Source organism: Panulirus ornatus, chromosome 11, assembly GCF_036320965.1.
Source record: "Panulirus ornatus isolate Po-2019 chromosome 11, ASM3632096v1, whole genome shotgun sequence".
NCBI lineage: Eukaryota > Metazoa > Arthropoda > Malacostraca > Decapoda > Palinuridae > Panulirus > Panulirus ornatus.
In genome coordinates this window covers 62196273-62210858 of record NC_092234.1, presented here as the reverse complement: position 1 = coordinate 62210858, position 14586 = coordinate 62196273, and the positions used below count along the sequence as shown (strand labels likewise).

The following is a 14586-nucleotide window of genomic DNA, read 5'->3' as shown; positions in this document are numbered from 1 at the left end:
AATGCTGCATACAAATTTGTTCTTTTTGCTAAACATTTTTCTGCTAGTATCTTCACAGAGAAGAGTGGATCTACATATCCAATGCTTTTCTTATTGACCCCATAGCCTTCACTTATCCTGCCCTCTGTTATCTTCTTCACCCACTCAGTAACAATTCTTTCATATGCCTTTCTTGATGTGCTCAATAATCTGACCCAACTGGAGTTTTTACACTTATCTTTACCACCTTTTCCTTGGTATAAAAGTCCTACAACTCTTACTATAAGGTGATCTGGCTCCCCCAGACTCTTCTATTTTGTGCATCCATTCTGCTACCATATCACTTCCACTATTCAACATTTCTGATGTAATCCTATCCATTCCAAGGGTTTCAACCTGCTTTTGGCTGCTTTTTCTCTCATGCTTGAACATTTCCCTTTTCCTTTCTCCATCAAGGATGATAATCAGGGAAGTGCATAATGGGGACTATTATAAAAGTTACCTGGGATGAGTGAAAGGAAATGCAGCTGCAAAATAAATAGCCTAAGAGTTCCAAGAAAGAATAATATTGAAGAGACAAAGCTCATTCAGGAAGGTTCTGCACACAATAGCAGGAAAAATGACCAAGGGGAAAGATATTTTACACTACCTTTATAGGGTCGTGATTAATGGAGTTATTCATTTCAGGGCTATATATCATTTATTTATTTATTTTGCTCTGTCACTGTCTCCCACGTTAGCGAGGTAGCACAAGGAAACAGATAAAAGAATGGCCCAGCCCACCCACATACACATGTATATACATACACGTCCACACACGCAAATATACATACCTATACATCTCAACGTATACATATATATACACACACAGACATATACATATATACACATGTACAATGTGTAATGAAGAAAATTGAGAAACATCATAAACCAATATTCCTGTTTCATGATAAGAGAAGTGGACCAGGCAGTATGATACAGTGGTTAAATTGATGAAAACTACTATTGACGTTTGTGTAAATAAATTATACATTTCCCTTTTCCATAGCCAGAGGTTGCCATTATGTGACATTCATTTTTTCATTTCATTTCAAGCTAGAAGTTTCAGTTTTCTAAATTATTTCTTACATTTTTCATATGTATATATATGTATATGTGTGTGTGTGTGTATAGGTGTGTATGTATGTGTATAAATATATATATGTATATAGGGTGGGGGAGGGGGCAAAAATCCTGGGAGCCTTGAAGAATGTGTGGAAGTCGAGAACATTATCTCGGAAAGCAAAAATGGGTATGTTTGAAGGAACAGTAGTTCCAACAATGTTGTATGGTTGCGAGGCGTGGGCTATGGATAGAGTTGTGCGCAGGAGGATGGATGTGCTGGAAATGAGATGTCTGAGGACAATGTGTGGTGTGAGGTGGTTTGATCGAGTAAGTAACGTAAGGGTAAGAGAGATGTGTGGAAATAAAAAGAGCGTGGTTGAGAAAGCAGAAGAGGGTGTTTTGAAATGGTTTGGGCACATGGAGAGAATGAGTGAGGAAAGATTGACCAAGAGGATATATGTGTTGGAGGTGGAGGGAACGAGGAGAAGTGGGAGACCAAATTGGAGGTGGAAAGATGGAGTGAAAAAGATTTTGTGTGATCGGGGCCTGAACATGCAGGAGGGTGAAAGGAGGGCAAGGAATAGAGTGAATTGGATTGATGTGGTATACCGGGGTTGACGTGCTGTCAGTGGCTTGAATCAGGGCATGTGAAGCGTCTGGGGTAAACCATGGGAAGCTGTGAAGGTATGTATATTTGCGTGTGTGGACGTATGTATATACATGTGTATGGGGGTGGGTTGGGCCATTTCTTTCGCCTGTTTCCTTGCGCTACAGAACAGAGAATTGTGCCAGGTGAGGGTATTCCCTCAAGGGCCCAGTCCTCTGTTCTTAACGCTACCTCGCTAATGCGGGAAATGGCGAATAGTTTGAAAGAAAAAGAAAAATATATATATATATATATATATATTATCCCTGGGGATAGGGGTGAAAGAATACTTCCCACGCATTCCTCGCGTGTCGTGGAAGGCGACTAGAGGGGACGGGAGCGAGGGGCCAGAAATCCTCCCCTCCTTGTATTTTTTTAACTTTCTAAAATGGGAAACAGAAGAAGGAGTCACGGGGGGAGTGCTCATCCTCCTCGAAGGCTCAGACTGGGGTGTCTAAATGTGTGTGGATGTAACCAAGAGGAGAAAAAAGGAGAGATAGGTAGTATGTTTGAGGAAAGGAACCTGGATGTTTTGGCTATGAGTGAAACGAAGCTCAAGGGTAAAGGGGAAGAGTGGTTTGGGAATGTCTTGGGAGTAAAGTCAGGGGTTAGTGAGAGGACAAGAGCAAGGGAAGGAGTAGCAGTACTCCTGAAACAGGAGTTGTGGGAGTATGTGATAGAATGTAAGAAAGTAAATTCTCGATTAATATGGGTAAAACTGAAAGTTGATGGAGAGAGATGGGTGATTATTGGTGCATATGCACCTGGGCATGAGAAGAAAGATCATGAGAGGCAAGTGTTTTGGGAGCAGCTGAATGAGTGTGTTAGTGGTTTTGATGCACAAGACCGGGTTATAGTGATGGGTGATTTGAATGCAAAGGTGAGTAATGTGGCAGTTGAGGGAATAATTGGTATACATGGGGTGTTCAGTGTTGTAAATGGAAATGGTGAAGAGCTTGTAGATTTATGTGCTGAAAAAGGACTGGTGATTGGGAATACCTGGTTTAAAAAGCGAGATATACATAAGTATACGTATGTAAGTAGGAGAGATGGCCAGAGAGCGTTATTGGATTACGTGTTAATTGACAGGCGCGCGAAACAGAGACTTTTGGATGTTAATGTGCTGAGAGGTGCAACTGGAGGGATGTCTGATCATTATCTTGTGGAGGTTAGGGTGAAGATTTGTATGGGTTTTCAGAAAAGAAGAGTGAATGTTGGGGTGAAGAGGGTGGTGAGAGTAAGTGAGCTTGGGAAGGAGACTTGTGTGAGGAAGTACCAGGAGAGACTTAGTACAGAATGGAAAAAGGTGAGAACAATGGAGGTAAGGAGAGTGGGGGAGGAATGGGATGTATTTAGGGAATCAGTGATGGATTGCGCAAAAGATGCTTGTGGCAAGAGAAGAGTGGGGGGTGGGTTGATTAGAAAGGGTAGTGAGTGGTGGGATGAAGAAGTAAGATTATTAGTGAAAGAGAAGAGAGAGGCATTTGGATGATTTTTGCAGGGAAAAAATGCAACTGAGTGGGAGATGTATACAAGAAAGAGACAGGAGGTCAAGAGAAAGGTGCAAGAGGTGAAAAAGAGGGCAAATGAGAGTTGGGGTGAGAGAGTATCATTAAATTTTAGGGAGAATAAAAAGATGTTCTGGAAGGAGGTAAATAAAGTACGTAAAACAAGGGAGCAAATGGGAACTTCAGTGAAGGGCGCAAATGGGGAGGTGATAACAAGTAGTGATGTGAGAAGGAGATGGAGTGAGTATTTTGAAGGTTTGTTGAATGTGTTTGATGACAGAGTGGCAGATATAGGGTGTTTTGGTCGAGGTGGTGTGCAAAGTGAGAGGGTTAGGGAAAATGATTTGGTAAACAGAGAAGAGGTAGTAAAAGCTTTGCGGAAGATGAAAGCCGGCAAGGCAGCAGGTTTGGATGGTACTGTAGTGGAATTTATTAAAAAAGGGGGTGACTGTATTATTAACTGGTTGGTAAGGTTATTTAATGTATGTGTGACTCATGGTGAGGTGCCTGAGGATTGGCGGAATGCGTGCATAGTGCCATTGTACAAAGGCAAAGGGGATTAGAGTGAGTGCTCAAATTACAGAGGTATAAGTTTGTTGAGTATTCCTGGTAAATTATATGGGAGGGTGAAGGCATGTACAGAGCATCAGATTGGGGAAGAGCAGTGTGGTTTCAGAAGTGGTAGAGGATGTGTGGATCAGGTGTTTGCTTTGAAGAATGTATGTGAGAAATACTTAGAAAAGCAAATGGATTTGTATGTAGCATTTATGGATCTGGAGAAGGCATATGATAAGAGTTGATAGAGATGCTCTGTGGAAGGTATTAAGAATATATGGTGTGGGAGGCAAGTTGTCAGAAGCAGTGAAAAGTTTTTATCGAGGATGTAAGGTATGTGTACGTTTAGGAAGAGAGGAAAGTGATTGGTTCTCAGTAAATGTAGGTTTGCGGCAGGGGTGTGTGATGTCTCCATGGTTGTTTAATTTGTTTATGGATGGGGTTGTTAGGGAGGTGAATGCAAGAGTTTTGGAAAGAGGGGCAAGTATGAAGTCTGTTGTGGATGAGAGAGCTTGGGAAGTGAGTCAGTTGTTGTTCACTGATGATACACCACTGGTGGCTGATTCATGTGTGAAACTGCAGAAGCTGGTGACTGAGTTTGGTAAAGTGTGTGAAAGAAGAAAGCTGAGAGTAAATGTGAATAAGAGCAAGGTTATTAGGCACAGTAGGGTTGAGGGTCAAGTTAATTGGGAGGTAAGTTTGAATGGAGAAAAACTGGAGGAAGTAAAGTGTTTTAGATATCTGGGAGTGGATCTGGCAGCGGATGGAACCATGGAAGCGGAAGTGGATCATAGGGTGGGGAGGGGGCGAAAATCCTGGGAGCCTTGAAGAATGTGTGGAAGTCGAGAACATTATCTCGGAAAGCAAAAATGGGTATGTTTGAAGGAATAGTGGTTCCAACAATGTTGTATGGTTGCAAGGCATGGGCTATGGATAGAGTTGTGCGCAGGAGCATGGATGTGCTGGAAACGAGATGTTTGAGGACAATGTGTGGTGTGAGGTGGTTTGATCGAGTAAGTAACGTAAGGGTAAGAGAGATGCATGGAAATAAAAAGAGCGTAGTTGAGAGAGCAGAAGAGGGTGTTTTGAAATGGTTTGGGCACATGGAGAGAATGAGTGAGGAAAGATTGACCAAGAGGATATATGTGTCAGAGGTGGAGGGAACGAGGAGAAGTGGGAGACCAAATTGGAGGTGGAAAGATGGAGTGAAAAAGATTTTGTGTGATCGGGGCCTGAACATGCAGGAGGGTGAAAGGTGGGCAAGGAATAGAGTGCATTGGATCGATGTGGTATACCGGGGTTGACGTGCTGTCAGTGGATTGAATCAGGGCATGTGAAGCGACTGGGGTAAACCATGGAAAGCTGTGTAGGTATGTATATTTGCGTGTGTGGACGTATGTATATACATGTGTATGGGGGTGGGTTGGGCCATTTCTTTCGTCTGTTTCCTTGCGCTACCTTGCAAATGCGGGAAACCAACAAAGCAAAAAAAAAACAAAAAAAAACAATTCATACAGTCTGCCTTTATTCATTCCCATCGCCACCCCATCACACATGAAATAACAACCCCCTCCCCCCCGTATGTGTGCGAGGTAGCGCTAGGAAAAGACAACAAAGGCCACATTCGCTCACAATCAGTCTCTAGCTGCCATGTAATAATGCACCAAAACCACAGCTCCCTTTCCACATCCAGGCCCCACAGAGCTTTCCATGGTTTACCCCAGATGCTTCACATGCCCTGGTTCAATCCACTGACAGCACGTCGACCCTGGTATACCACAACGTTCCAATTCACTCTATTCCTTGCACGCCTTTCACCCTCCTGCATGTTCAGGCCCCGATCACTCAAAATCTTTTTCACTCCATCTTTCCACCTCCAATTTGGTCTCCCACTTCTCGTTCCCTCCACCTCTGACACATATATCCTCTTGGTCACTCTTTCCTCACTCATTCTCTCCATGTGACCAAACCATTTCAAAACACGCTCTTCTGCTCTCTCAACCACACTCTTTTTATCATCCCACATCCCTCTTACCCTATTATTACTTACTTGATCAAACCACCTCACACCACATATTGTCCTCAAACATCTCATTTCCAGCACATCCACCCTCCTCTGCACAACTCTATCCATAGCCCATGCCTCACAACCATATAACAATGTTGGAACCACTATTCCTTCAAACATACCCATTTTTGCTTTCCGAGATAATGTTCTCGACTTCCACACATTCTTCAAGGCTCCCAGAACTTTCGCCCCCTCCCCCACCCTATGATTCACTTCCGCTTCCATGGTTCCATCCGCTGCCAAATCCACTCCCAGATATCTAAAACACTTTACTTCCTCCAGTTTTTCTCCATTCAAACTTACCTCCCAATTGACTTGACCCTCAACCCTACTGTACCTAATAACCTTGTTCTTATTCACATTTACTCTCAGCTTTCTTCTTTCACACACCTTACCAAACTCACTCACCAGCTTCTGCAATTTCTCACATGAATCAGCCACCAGCACTGTATCATCAGCAAACAACAACTGACTCACTATCCCAAGCTCTCTCATCCACAACAGACTTCATACCTGCCCCTACTTCCAAAACTCTTGCATTCACCTCCCTAACAACCCCATCCATAAACAAATTAAACAGCCATGGAGACATCAACACACCCCTGCTGCAAACCTACATTCACAGAGAACCAACCACTTTCCTCTCTTCCTACACGTACACATACCTTACATCCTCGATAAAAACTTTTCACTGCTTCTAACAACTTGCCTCCCACACCATATATTCTTAATACCTTCCACAGAGCATCTCTATCAACTCTATCATATGCCTTCTCAAGATCCATAAATGTGACATACAAATCCATATGCTTTTCTAAATATTTCTCACATACATTCTTCAAAGCAAACACCTGATCCACACATCCTCTACCACTTCTGAAACAACACTGCTCTTCCCCAATCTGATGCTCTGTACATGCCTTCACCCTCTCAATCAAATCCCTCCCATATAATTTCCCAGGAATACTCAACAAACTTATACCTCTGTAATTTGAGCACACTCTTATCCCCTTTGCCTTTGTACAATGGCACTATGCAAGCATTCCGCCAATCCTCAGGCATCTCACCATGAGTCATACATACATTAAATAACCTTATCAACCAGTGGAATTTTTCAATAAATTCCACTGCAATACCATCCAAACCCGCTGCCTTGCCGGCTTTCATCTTCAGCAAAGCTTTTACTACCTCTTCTCTGTCTATCAAATCATTTTCCCTAACCCTCTCACTTTGCACACCACCTCGACCAAAACACCCTATAACTGCCACTCTATCATCAAACACATTTAACAAAACTTCAAAATACTCACTCCATCTCCTTCTCACATCACCATTACTTGTTATCACCTCCCCATTAGCCCCCTTCACTAAAGTTCCCATTTGTTCCCTTGTCTTACGCACTTTATTTACCTCCTTCCAAAACGTCTTTTCATTCTCCCTAAAATTTAATGATACTCTCTCACCCCAACTCTCATTTGCCCTCTTTTTCACCTCTTGCACTTTTCTCTTGACCTCCTGCCTTTCTTTTATACATCTCCCACTCATTTGCATTATTTCCTAGCAAAAATCATCCAAATGCCTCTCTCTTCTCTTTCACTAATAATCTTACTTCTTCATCCCACCACTCACTACCCTTTCTAATCTGCCCACCTCCCATGCTTCTCATGCCACAAGCATCTTTTGCGCAAGCCATCACTGCTTCCCTAAATACATCCCATTCCTCCCCCACTCCCCTTACCTCCTTTGTTCTCACCTTTTTCAATTCTGTACTCAGTCTCTCCTCGTACTTCCTCACACAAGTTACCTTCCCAAGCTCACTTACTCTCACCAGTCTCTTCACCCTAACATTCTCTCCTTTTCTGAAAACCTCTACAAATCGTCGCCTTCCCCTCCACAAGATAAAGATCAGACATCCCTCCAGTTGCACCTCTCAGCACATTAACATCCAAAAGTCTCTCTTTCATGCACCTATCAATTAACATGTAATCCAATAATGCTCTCTGGCCATCTCTCCTACTTACATACGTATACTTATGTATATCTCTCTTTTTAAACCAGGCATTCCCAATCACCAGTCATTTTTCAGCACATAACTCTACAAGCTCTTCACCATTTCCATTTACAACACTGAACACCCCATGTATACCAATTATTCCCTCAACTGCCACGTTACTCACCTTTACATTCAAATCACCCATCACTATAGCCCGGTCTCATGCATCAAAACTACTAACACACTCACTCAGCTGCTCCCAAAACACTTGCCTCTCATGATCTCTCTTCTCATGCCCAGGTGCATACGCACCAATAATCACCCATCTCTCTCCATCAACTTTCAGTTTTACCCATATCAATTTAGAGTTTACTTTCTTACACTCTATCACATACTCCCACCACTCCTGTTTCAGGAGTAGTGCTACTCCTTCCCTTGCTCTTGTCATCTCACTAACCCCTGACTTTACTCCCAAGACATTCCCAAACCACTCTTCCCCTTTACCCTTGAGCTTCGTTTCACTCAGAGCCAAAACATCCAGGTTCCTTTCCTCAAACATACTACCTGTCTCTCCTTTTTTCTCATCTTGGTTACATCCACACACATTTAGACACCCCAATCTGAGCCTTCGAGGAGGATGAGCACTCCCCCCGTGACTCCTTCTTCTGTTTCCCCTTTTAGAAAGTTAAAATACAAGGAGGGGAGGGTTTCCAGCCCCCTGCTCCTGTCCCCTTTAGTCACCTTCTATATCTACACCTCTGATGCCAGTTCCCTCCTGGAACTCCCGCAAGTGGGTGACCACAGCAATAGTCTCCATAACTAGTAAACTCCATCGCCAATTCTTAGCCTTTAGTGCTTCCCCCTCAACAGGCCACTCACAGAGGGCAACTCTAGCGCATTCTTTGCAGAGGCTCCTACCCAATCTTCTAACAGAATACTTTTACCTAATGTGTTTACATAATGTTCCAAACTACTTCTTCCACCTAATGCTGCAGCCTAATGTTCCTAACCCATCACTGCTACCTTATGTTTCTATCTCGTGCTTCTGCCCAAGTGTTCCTTCCAACTTCTATCTATCGCTCCTACTATTCTGCCAAAAGAAGGGGCTAGTGCACAGTGCTCATCACAAGCAACTCTACAGCTATGAAGAAGGACCTGTGTAAGTTAAGCATTGTCAAGTGGTTTTATGTGAGACAAGGAGATATAGTATGTTTGTGGACAGAATGCCAGCAGTCCAAGTGTGGGTGAGGCAGAGAGAAAACACAGCCACCTGGGTCAGGGGAGTTCATTTTGAAAACCACTGAAGTGCTGACTCACTAGGCAGCCATCATTAACTCTTCCAATGCCCAGGCAGGTAGTACATACCTTCCTGGTCGTTGGCTGCCTACCTACTACTACGAACTACCTGGTGTGACTACAAACAAATGAATAAACTGGAAGTACAACAAACAACAAAATCTACTGAAATACTAAAGGATTGCAGTATAATTAATGAAACACATATTGATAATGTAGGAGATACAACTAACTAATGATTTTGTTTTGCGATCTGTGTAACACTGGTGTGACTCCATACTCCACACTTTGTAGCAGTTAGCACTACACAGGCACTCTCAGCCTCCTCCTCAAAATCCACAGAAATCCAAGAAAATGCAATAGTCAACTGGGTCTCATACAGAATTTCAGGCATATTTCATTTAAACTACTTCAGCCCTCTTGGGTTTTGGTGGGCTTAGTTGTTTGATTAGACCCAATTTCAAATGCAATCCTTTGTAATTTCAAAGGATCATAAATCACAAATAAATAAAACAGAAAAGCAATGAACTCCAAATATAATTGAAAATATCATTAGCCAACTGGTTGTCCATCAGTACTATAAATGTATTTCATCAATCCTACAGCATCTAATTGACTTCACTGTTTAGGGTTACCAGGTATACACATATACACCATGTCAGAACATACTAAGGGACAATACATAGTTAGGAGCCAAGATGTTGGTATATTTCAAGGGACAATATGTCAGTAAATGCTGAAATGTTAGTAAGTATGAGAGGCAAAAGTGTCATCCAACTGGTAAATACACTTGAAATACTGCAGGACCTAGTCAACTAAAGAAATTCACAATTAAATTAGCAGTTTATTGTTTTACAGTACGTATTTTTAAGATTCATGATCCATCATCTTTTGCCTTGGAAGTACATGTACTGTTTTCATAAGTAATATCAAATTTCCACTGGCAATAATCTTACAGTTATAATAACCAAACTTACTTTCCTATATCAGATGTGATGCTACAGCTAGCATAAAGCATCACAGCCCACCTCTTATCCCACACCCACACCACCACTAATGCAAGTATATCATATAATTAATCTCAGTATTTGGTATTCATCATCTAATTAATCTCAGTATTTGGTATTCAGTCTATGGCTCATACTCTCAATGGCTAGTACTCTTAGCTGTACCTAAGCAGTGATCACCATCAAAGAAATCCATCCTATCAGTTTTACTTATATCATCAAAATTACTTGTCACCATCTGCTTCATCAACAGTTCAACACCATCATTTATTACTTTCTCTTCACTGTGCATGTAAGAAGCATCACTTCATGTAACACAAACAAAAACATCTCTTGTCAAATCCTAACACATTTCAACAAGTAAATATTTCACCTTAGGTAAATTTTTCATGGGTTACCTTTTACTCATAATTAGCTCCTTCCATGCTGGTGTAACTCACTCTCAGGCAGGGAATCAAAGAAGGATATGTAACAGCCACCCAATTGATGATGACATAATTAGCCAATAATATTTATGAGAAAAACGAAAAAAGACAACACCTCATATACTTTAGCTTATGAGAGACCAGAAATGATGATTTATCCTACAAAATTCAAATGGTAGTAGAGGCTGAACATTTCTTAGAAGGGGCCCTAATCATTTTCTTCGGGGGCCATGGGACCTTCTGGCCCTCTATAAATCTGACCCTGCTTCCATGCATATTATCTACATCCATTCAGCATGAGCTTTACCTCCACTCTTCACCGTTTCACTCATTACCAAAAATTCAAAATATACTTAATCTTAACCTCTACCTATACAAATACAAAGAAAATACTGTACTCACATAAAGATAATACTGTGGATTAAGTTCCTGCACCAGAGCTGCTAGTAAGTCAACTCGCCGTTTGTGCATTTTACATCGCCTGCATAAAGATGAAAGAAATGGAAATGGAAATATCTGGACCTTATGAAATATGAGTAAATTGAATTTCACCTTCTTAGACTTAGCACTAACTTTTCCACAACTACAGAACTTTGGTTTGAAAGGAATCTGTTCCAAATTTCAATTACTGCATGCATATTCGCACCCACTAGCAACTCAAAACATATGCTTAAGAAATCTGCATGCTATTAAATGTTAGCATTATTCTTTTTCTTTTTACCATAATAGTCATTCCCACATTAGTGAGGTAGCATCAAGATCAGATGACTGAGCCTTAGGGGGAAGAATCCTCACTTGGCCCCCTTCTCTGTTCCTTCTTTTGAAAAGAAAAACAGGAGGGGAGGATTTCCAGCCACTCACTCCCACCCCTTTTAGTCACCTTCTATGACATGCATGGCATATGTGAGAAGTATCCTTTCTCCTCAATCCATAGGTATATGAAAGCAGTTCTTAAAACCCTCAAAAAGTTCAGTACATTTATGATGCCCCCTTGAAAATTTCTTTAACATTAACAACTCAAATGTGAAGGTCCTGGAATAAAACATAAATGAGGTCAGGCCCCCTGGCTACATTCCATCCACTCCTTAGGAGAATTCTCCCTTCTCTGATATTCATTTAATGAAAATCATTAATTGAATTCAGCTAAAGAATGAATAGAGCCACTATCAATACAACCTTTCCTTTCTCTACATAGCAGATGCATTCCTAGAAAATGGTGCTTAAAATTAATTCATTTCCTATGAACTAGTTTTACATCATAAATGAGGAGATTCAATCCAGAACTCCCTCACCCACAGTATTCTCAGTAAGTGACATACAAAACACAAATATGAAATATGGTATAGTATATCTAAAAAGTATTCAAACTATATTTGGTTACTAATGCAAGCTGACAGTTATGCACAAAAAGACTGGATGAAGTACTTCTTGGTGTGATTTTATCTGGTTTTGTGAAAGTTGTAAGACACTAGAAACTACCGGTTATGCAGTTTTTAAGCATGAAAATGATACCTAAAACCTTAAAACTACCTAAACAAATACATGTTTTGGCTTCCTTTCAGAAACTTCTAAAACCTTAAAAAGCATTTATCTAAATTTTCTATCTTCAAAAATTCATCAGTCTATTTAAACTGACATTTACTAAATCATTTTCATACATGGTCACCATTTCTCACATTAGGAAGGTAGCACAGGAACAGATGAAGAAAGGCCATATTCACTCACATCCATTCTCTAGCTGTCATGTGCATTACGCCAAAACCACAGCCCTCTATCCACGACTAAGTCTCACAGACCTCATTTCTATTCAGTTGTATTATGGCAGGTCTTGCCTTTGCAATGGCATTTGCCTTTTTCTGTTGACATATCAAATCTACTATGCTCAGATCAGCTATGCATAGTTATTTCAATTGCTTATATTATGTTGTTGTCATATCTTTTTTCTCTGTCTTCTCTCTATTATTTTCCAAAATTTATAAATAAGGTCTTTCTCAACTCTTATATTTTCAGTTCTAAACAAAAGTTGTCTGATTATCTTTTTTCTCTCTACATTCGGTCTGCACAACTGCTAGAAAATAGATGTAAACAAATGTGGCCTCTTTTTGTCTGTTCCTGGTGCTTCCTTGCTAACATGGGAAATAGAGACCACATATAAAAAAGTTATACAGTTGTTATATTTCTGACTCCCTTTGTTTTTCTTGATGTTCTCGGTACCAAAGAATGAAATGCTGAAAACATTTATCTTCCATTCCGCAAATATCACAACTTTTAACACCACTGGTGAATCTATTTCTAATATCTAATGGTAAATCACTTGTTCTACATTTCTACACTATTGCATGACCCATTATCATACAACTTTTCTCCTTTTATAACTTTCCTCCATTTCTGACAGATCTTCATCTCCCATCTCCTATCTCCAATCTTCTGTATTGTAATTTCTTGTCATTTAGTAAAGTTTGTTATATCTATTTTTGTTTCCTGAAGGTACTTTTCTGTCACTTTTATTCATTATCTTTTCTTTCTGCACTCATTTCCTGTCCTATTCTTCTTAGAGGTGCATTTCCATTTTCATACTGCAAATATGTTATCTATCACTCTATAATTCTTGATTCCATAGATGAGGCATCTATTCCTCTCCTTAATGTGGCCTTGTGCATATTATAGCACTCCTAATATTTGCCTATATACACCATTTTTCTACTCAATGTAAAGTGGCTATTCTGATCTTAATAAAATTAATAGTATTTGAGCCATATAAGATGGCTGATCATACAATACTTTTCCAAAAAGTCCTCCCTATCAATTCTTTTTACAGCCTTGAGTAAGGACAGGGTACATTAAGTTATCCATTTGTTTTTGTTTTGTGTAGATTTCTCTTTTTGCATTTTACAAGTTTTGAAACCTTTCTACGACTTCCCCCAGCCACTTCACATGCCTTGGTTCAGTCCACTGACAGCACTTAGACCCTTGTATACCACATCATTCCAATTCACTCTATCCCATGCAAGCCTTTCACCCTCCAGCATGTTCAGACCCCCATCATTCAAAATCATTTTCATTACATCCTTCCATCTTCAGTTTGGTCTCCCCCTTCTCCATGTTCCCTCCACTTATGACACATATATCCTCTCTGTCACCCTTTCTTTTCTCTATCTATATCTATATCTGACACCCTTTCCCTTCACAAGCTCCCTCAAGAGGGTGGCCATGGCCAAAGAGTCTCCATAACTGATGAGCTCTATTGCTACTTCCTAGCCTTTGGTGCTTCACCCTTAACAGGCCACTGGCAGAGAGCAACTCCAGCACTACTTCTGCCTAATGTTCCAACCTACTAAGTACTTCTACCTCCTCACTCATTTTCTCCTTAGGTCCAAACCATTTCAGCACATCCTCTTCAGCTTTCTCAACCTTGTTCTTTTTATCACCACACCTCTCTCTTACCCTCTTATTACTTCCTTGATCAAACTAACTCATACCATATACTGTTCTCAAACACTTGATTATTTTCTAATATTTCTCCAATACTTTTGGTCCTTCCATATTCTAACCTGAGACTCCTATATTCTTATCATTCTATTAGTTCAATGGATATATTGCCATTGCAGATGTCACATACTATCTCCCTTCCATTAAGTGACCATGGGTTAATAAAGAACTGTTCTCAAACTAACAAAGAAGGTACCCAAAGTGAGGAGTTTTCCCTCTAAGGCTCAGTCATTTGTTCTGGAACGCTACCTTGCTAACACAGGAAGAGGCAAATATGTATGTATGTATGTTTACATTCATATATCTATTATATTCAATCTCTGTCTCCCACATTATCGAGGTAGCACAAGGAAACAGGGATATGAATGGCCCAACCCACCCACATACATATGTATATACATAAACACCCACACACACACATATACATACCTATACATTTCAACGTATACATACAAACATATACATATATACACATGTACATATTCATACTTGCTGCCTTCATCCATTCCTGTTGTC

The 14586-nt window shown here is 40.5% G+C and overlaps 1 protein-coding gene across 2 annotated transcripts in view; it reads right to left on the bottom strand.

Annotated features, from left to right (window-relative positions):
- The window catches only part of LOC139751605 (KIF-binding protein), an 86450-nt gene that overhangs the window by 18718 nt on the left and 53146 nt on the right, over positions 1–14586 (bottom strand). For both annotated transcript variants that reach the window (XM_071667205.1, XM_071667206.1), the window contains exon 8: positions 10984–11062. In XM_071667205.1, coding sequence (XP_071523306.1) covers positions 10984–11062 — 79 coding nt within the window. The remainder of the gene's footprint in view (positions 1–10983; positions 11063–14586) is intronic.